The sequence below is a fragment of the Phodopus roborovskii genome, unplaced genomic scaffold (genome assembly GCF_943737965.1).
Source record: "Phodopus roborovskii unplaced genomic scaffold, PHOROB, whole genome shotgun sequence".
In the NCBI taxonomy this organism is placed as follows: domain Eukaryota; kingdom Metazoa; phylum Chordata; class Mammalia; order Rodentia; family Cricetidae; genus Phodopus; species Phodopus roborovskii.
In genome coordinates this window covers 12542769-12550000 of record NW_026126541.1, presented here as the reverse complement: position 1 = coordinate 12550000, position 7232 = coordinate 12542769, and the positions used below count along the sequence as shown (strand labels likewise).

Below are 7232 nucleotides of genomic sequence, written 5' to 3'. Positions count from 1 at the left end.
TGCTCCTTGATCCAGGAAGTCCATGTGGAGTAACTAGCTAGCTGGCGATGTTAACAGAAACGGTGGGAACGTGGAGCCAGCAGGGTGGTGGTGATGAGAGAGCCACAATACTCCCTGAAAAAAATAAAACAAAACAAAACACAACACAACACAACAAAAAACGAACCAAAATCCAGAGTCCTAATGTTTGCCCATTACAGTGGGGAAAACCCTCCCAGCAAGGCTGGTTCCAAGGTGCTGCTTCTCCGGAAGAGGTGTGGCCAGCTCCAGTGTCACCGAGCAATACTTTTCACTTTGTCTTTAGTCAGGGCCTCAGAGCCTTGCCTCTGTCACCCATGCATGTGAGGACCGCTGAGCTGAGCTGAGTGTTCAGCTTTGTTTCGGTGGGTTTGGGTGGGAGCTTTGTCTCCCAGGGTTAGGAACAACACTAGACATCAGAGCCTCAAACAGCCAGTGTACGTGAACTCTAAGAGCAGTTCCTCCAAATAGTAATATACAGATTCCAGGGCCTAGAGCACACAGTCTAGGGGGTCTAGTGAAATTAAAACATACCAAATAATCTGACAGAAATGCCCCGTAATTCACATGAACGTTTTCCTCCATTTTTTGGTTTGTTTTTTGTTTTGTTTTGTTTGTTTCTTAGATAGGGTCTTGCTGTGAGGCCCCAGCTGTCATGGAACTTGTCATATAGACCAGGCTGCACTTGAACTCAAAGAAATCTGTCTGCCTTTGCCTCCAGTATGCTGGGATTACAGGCGTGGATCACCACATCCTTCATGTTGGTTTTACAAGCAGGATTTTGTGTGGACTAAAATGCTATTAACACACATGGTTTTTCTGAGGGAGAAATAAGCTAATTCTCTCTCTCTCTCTCTCTCTCTCTCTCTCTCTCTGTGGGTGTGTGTGTGAGAGTGTGAGTGTGTGAGTGTGTGAGTGTGTGTGTGTGTCTTTTTACCGTATGGGGTTTGGGTGGCTATGGATCACCACACACTTCAAGTGGGTATTTTTTATTTACATTTTTTTTTCATTTTACATACCAATCCCAGTTCCCTCTTCCTCCCTTTCTGCCACCTATCTCCCCTTCTCACCTCCCATCCACCTCTCGGGGTAAGGTCTCCCTTGGGGAGTCAACAAAGTCTGGCATACCCAGTTCAGGTATGACCAAGCCCTTGGCCTCCGTATCAAGGCTTAACAAGGCATCCCACCATAGGAGTGGGCTCCAAAAAGTCCATGCACCCAGGATAAGTCCTGGTCTCACTGCCAGCTGGCACCCCCAAACAGATGGAGTCACATAAGTGTCACCCACATTAAGAGGGCCTACTTTGGTCCCGTGCAGGTTCCCCAGCCGTCAGTCCAGAGTCAGTGAGTTCCCAATAGCTTGGGTCAGCTCTCTCTGTGGTTTTCCCAATCATGACCTTGACCTCCCCTTGCTCATATGACCCCTCCTCCCTCTCTTCAACTCAACTCCAGGAGCTCAGCACAGGGCTTGGCTGTGGTCATTGCATCTGCTTCCATCAGTTCCTGGCTGTAATAGGTTCTATGATGACAATTATGGTGGCCACTACTCTGATTAAAGGGAAGGCCTAGCAACTCTCCACTGTTGCTAGGAGTCTTGCTGGAGTCATCCTTGTGGATTCCTGAGAATTTCCCTAGCACCAGGGTTCTCCCTAACTCCATAATGGCTCCCTCTATCAAGATCTCTCTGTCCCTCCCACATTTGGCCATTTTGATTCCTCATAGTCTCATCCCCTACCCCTCCCTTCTACTCCCCTCCCGGTTTACCCAGATCTTAACCATCTCCCCTCCCCAGGGCTCTCCATGCACGTCCCTCTTAGGGTCTTCCTTGTTTACTAGCTTCTCTGGGGTTGTGGATTGTAATCTGGTCATCCTTTGCTCTACATCTAATATCCACTTATGAGTGAGTACATACCATGTTTGTCTTTCTGGGTCTGGGTTTCCTCAGGAATTTTTTTTTTTTTCTTTCTAGTTCCATCTATTTGCCTGCAAATTTCATGATGTCTTTGTTTTTTTTTTTTTTACTGCTGATTAATATTCCATTGGGTAAATGTATCACATTTTCTTTATCCATTCTTCAGTTGAGGGGCATCTACATTGTTTCCAGGTTTTTGCTATTACGAATGAAGCTGCTGTGAACATAGTTGAGCAAATGTCCTTGTGGTGTGAGTGTGCATCCTTTAGGTATACACCCAGTAGTGGTATCACTGGATCTCTCTCTCTGTCTCTCAAGGATTTCTTAGTGATGGCCTATGGCAGTGTAATGCAGGTGGCCTTCGCAAGGGTTAAAGATCTTATCCTGGACTTTTTAGAATTCATGATCTGAAGAAGTCTGGAATTAGCCTTTTAAAATCACTCTTCTGTTACTAAAATTTGGGTGCTACATGGTCCCAAACAGTAAGTTCCCCTGGTTCTGTAACACTTCTTTCTTAAAGGCCTTGAAGATTTTTTTTTTCCCCCCCTGTCTTAGAGAGGGAGTCCTGGCCACTGTGATACACCACCAATGGCCACCAGGGGGAATCCCACACACTTCCTCCATTTGTGTTCCCTGCTGATGTTCCTCCTTTATCCCTCCAGGGGGAGCCCGAGAGCTCCCTGGTTCCTGAGTGGGAAATACAGCATCTTCACTAAACCAAACAGCCCTCCCTTGCTGCCACCAGTCACGCATGCCTTCTAGTCTTCCTTTTCAGTGACTGGGGAATGAGAACAAATCTTGTATTACTATTTAAAAAATTTTAAACATTTATATTTTTGGTCATCATTGTGTATATGTATAAAGTGTGTGTGTGTGTGTGTGTGTGTGTGTGTGTGTGTGTGTGTGGTGTGTGGTGTGAAAGCAGAGGCACACGTGGTGGTCAGAGGAAAACCTCTGGCGTTGACTCTCAGCATCTTGTCTGAGGCAAGGGTCTCTGTTAGTTTTTCTCTGCTTAGTCAGGGTCTCCCTACAAGGTTCCCTGGAGTGCAGGGATTACAGAGGTCTTATTACTCTATCTGGCTATACCTGGTCTTGTTTGTATGTTTATTTTTACCTGGGTTTTTAGGATTTGAACTCATATCACATTTACCCACTGATCCATCTCTCCAACCTCAGAAGATTTTAAAGTAGATTCTTTTAAACACCAAATTCCCCTTTTCGGGATCTCCCCACCACAGTATCTGGGATTCTAAGAGCAGAGCAACATTGTGTGTCTGAGAGGTACCAGATTAGCATCGAAGGGAGTACCTTATTGAAGATCTTAAAGACAGCTGCAGATCTTTGGGGGGTGGGGGAGAGGGCCGGCCAGGGTGCCCTGTGTCACCTGGAGGCATCTGTAAAGAAATCCACGGTGAGGGGAGTGTTAGACTTGCCCTGTCCACTAGTGATATTAGTGACAAGGAGCGTCTTAGGAGGGCAGGGCTTATGATTTAAGGGTCCTGTCAATCATGGCAGGCAAGCTATGGTGGCAGAAGCAGTTCGCAGCTGTAGAGGCTGCCTGCTCACATCTGTGGTCACGAAGCAGTGACTAGACAGGAAGCAAGCCCAGGCTACTAAGAGTTTGGGGCAGGCTTCAGCTGTGCCGAACATCAAGGCAGTTTAGAGCCTTCTTTTTGTTTCCCCCTCCCCCCATCCCCGTCTTAGTTACTTTTCTGTGGATGTGATAAAACACGATGAGCAAGGCGATGTGGAAGGGTTTATTTGGTGATTCAGGCATGGCGCTGGAGCGGCAGCCGGGAGCTCACATCTCAGTCCACTAACAGGAAGCAGAGAGCTTACTGGAAATGGTGTGAGGGTTTTGGTCTCAAAGCCCACCCCTGTGACACATCTCCATCAAGACAATACCTCCTGGTCACTCCTAAACAGTTCTGCCGTCTGGGGACCAGGTATTCAGACATGCGCCTATGGGGGGGGCCCTTCTCACTCAGAGGCCACACCCTCTAAGCCAGGTCTCGCTAGTCCATGGCTGAAACAGGCATCGGAGCCCCTTCCCATTGTTCAGACACTTGACACAGTACCGTCCTGTTTGCTTCTTGATGCCACCTAATACTTTTTCCAGACTTTCAGGACAATGATCAGATCTTTAGTACAAAGCCACAACCACACCACAGCTAAGAGAGCCAGCACAATTGGAGTGTGCCTAGCTTTGGGCGCCATTTCTGCTCAGTGACATCTACCTTGAGTGTTTTGAAATAGGGTCCTCACTGGCTTGGTGCTCGCTGATTCAGTTAGCCCTCTGTCAGGGACTCGGGAAGATCCACCTGTCTCCACCTCCTCAACACTGCCGAGAACATGTGTGCGCCTCCACGCCAGCCTTTTCTACATACATGGCTACTGAGGGCCAGATTTAACTCCTTAGGCTTGTGTGGCAAGCCCTTTATCTTCTGAGCCATCCGCCAGCCCTGAATTTACAGTTTGCTTCTTTGTGAAGTTCTGTCCTTCAGCAGGGTCTCCAAATCTAAGAAATATGAACGTAACTTCTTTCCTCAACTGTCCAGGCCCAGCAGTCTCCACTGGCAGCAGGAGTGGGTTGTATGCTGTGTAGGTCGGTGTGAGCAGAGCTTGGCTGTTCTCTTTGGGAAAATGTGGTTCAGCGGTAACTACCTTTGCATTGGGAAAATTTCAGGTGCTTTCTTGTCGCCGTCTGGCAATGGTCTGTTTTGCAAGTGTTTTTCCTTACAGGTCACATATGTGCGTTGATTTATCCCATTTGAGGAAGAATTTTTTTTTTAATTTTATTGTAGAATGTTGATGATGATGAGTAGAATAGGTTTGAAGTGTTTGAATAAAAGGAGAAAGTGGGATTAAAGGGACCCCACTGAACAGCCTTAGCTGGGGACCCTTCCAGAAGGCAGAAAAAGAGCAATGGAGACTGCAGCATCCCCTTTCAGCATAAAGAGTATGTGGGAGACAGGTCACAATTACAGCAAATGGGGTTCGGTTCTAATGCTGGTGTTTAGCAAAAAGCTCAGACTCTTCATGTCCCTGGGGAATGGGCAATGCTGGCCTAAGGCACAGTGTCCCAGCTTCAAGTTGAGATGATCTGGAGACAGCCTAGAACTAGGAAGAGCCTGTCCCCGGGCCGAGGAAAGGGCTGGGCCACTTCTGCCTGCGTTGCTCTTTCCAAATTCTCAGTCAGATGAGCCATGCTGTTTGTCCAGTGTTGGAGGGAGACAGAGAACAGAATGTGGCCAAGACTATGGTTCTAGAGCAGTTAGGACAACACGGTGGAGGGGGGAAGCCATCTCTTGAAAATAGAACACTGGCAAGCTAGCTCTGCTTCCTTGCAATTAAGCTGGCAATTTTTATTTAGCATCAGTAATCATGTCAACAAATGTGCAAATTAACCGGCTATTGTTCTGTGTATATTTCCAGGTTCTTGAATATCAGAACATCACATTCTTTGGTGGAGACCGTATATCCATGATTGATTACCTCTTCTGGCCCTGGTTTGAGCGTCTGGATGTATATGGACTAGCTGAGTAAGACATTTGACTGTGTGATTGCCAATCTACTGAGTGCCAACTGTTGAGATGCTCTGGGTATCACTAACTACCCTGGGGGACTGTCTCAGGATGTTTGTGAAACAAAAAATCAGGGCTGGCAGCCACTCCTGCATGCTTCCTTGTCCAAAATGCACCTGTGCTCTTCCCACAAAGGATGGGCCCATATCTTACCTTCTTCTCTGTGGATAAGGCTCCGTGTGCAAAAATGCTTCAGAGCCCATTGTCCCCTGTGTATTCACAGACGGCAAAATAACCTGTAGCTCCCTCCACGGCCGCACACCTGGTCCTGCTGAGTCACAGCACATGCCACACACCTGAGCCCCATCTCACATTCCCCCAACAGGAACGCCCTTTAAAAACCAGAAGGTTTCTAAAGCAATGCATGCATAACCTTCATATAAACAAATGGCAACCATATATCATGGAGCCGTCACACTTTTTTTTAAAAAATATATTTAAAGTGTGGCAGGGCTATTTAAAGCTTTGTCACCTCAAAGCTCAGAGGTGACACTGGACTTGTGAACTGCAGCCGACTCAGATCTCTGCTAGCCACATGAGGCATGCCATACACTTCTAGTATTTGAAAAGTAATTCTTCAGATCAGACCTAAGGTGACTGGATATTTAAACGCATAGGTAAGTTATAAAAGACCTGTTTTCCTCCAAAGCAGAGTGGTAAACCCCAGATTATGGTCCCATCTCTCTTATCTCAGTTTATCACCCTGCAGACCCTAGACCCGACTTCTCCTGTCTGTCTTTGAAAAGGCCTGTACTTAAAGATGTCATGATTGTTTTATTTATTGTAAAAAGTGTTTGGGAAACAGCTCTCCTTTTCCAAGCCCCCAAAGTAAAAACTGCAAATGGCCTAAGACTGTTAGTTTGGGCGTGTGTTGGCCAGTCAGTCAGCAATGAATCGAAGATCCTTATCTCCTCCACCTCCCACCTCAGCTCACAAGCATCTCATGACCTTCACAGAAGCCATTGTAACAGTGTCAACAGTTGGACACGCAGCTCCGAGTAAGCCTTTTCCTCAGGGAAGACCATGTATCCTGGGTAGTAACTAAGCTTACCGTATTTCCCAAATCTATAAAGTAATGAACACCACCTCGGCCAACCCTCTCCTTTTTCTGTCTTGCAGCTGCGTGAACCACACCCCAATGCTGCGGCTCTGGATAGCCACCATGAAGCAGGACCCCACAGTCTGTGCCCTGCTCATTGATAAGAACATTTTCCTAGGCTTCCTGCAGCTCTATTTTCAGAACAACCCTTTTGCCTTTGATTTCGGGCTGTATGTCCCAGCCATTCGGTAATTGCAGCATTGCCCAGGATGCTCAGCATATCTGATTCTGCATCCCGGTTGTCTTGGGGGTTGTCAGCCCTTTTTTTGAGGTCCTCCATAAATGTGGAAATGTAAACTGTATTCTAATCGTCGTGTCTGACTCCGTAGCCTGTAGCTTCTAATGGTGTTTTGACTTGGAATTAGATGTGGGAGCTAGGGTGACTTCTGGCTTCTTGATTCTTGCAACTCTCCAAAAGCCTCACTGGTGAGAAGAAACCCTGGGGGTGGGGGTGGGGAGTGGGGGAGAGGAAGTGGGGAGGAGGAAGTAGAGGAGAAGGGGAAGAAGGTGGGGAAGGAGGAGGAGGAAAAGGAAAGAAGACACCAACCATACATACTCTTTGTTGAAATACCATTCTCTTAGTGGAGAAACACTGTTGCCCACATGGAAAGGCATGCAT

General features: G+C 47.1%; 1 protein-coding gene across 1 annotated transcript in view; it reads left to right on the top strand.

Annotated features, from left to right (window-relative positions):
• The window catches only part of LOC127233314 (glutathione S-transferase omega-2), a 13531-nt gene extending 6674 nt beyond the window's left edge, over window positions 1-6857 (top strand). The window contains exons 5-6 of the mRNA XM_051199740.1: window positions 5366-5472; window positions 6634-6857. Coding sequence (XP_051055697.1) covers window positions 5366-5472; window positions 6634-6805 — 279 coding nt within the window. The 3' untranslated portion in view covers window positions 6806-6857. The remainder of the gene's footprint in view (window positions 1-5365; window positions 5473-6633) is intronic.
• Window positions 6858-7232: the final 375 nt, after the last annotated feature.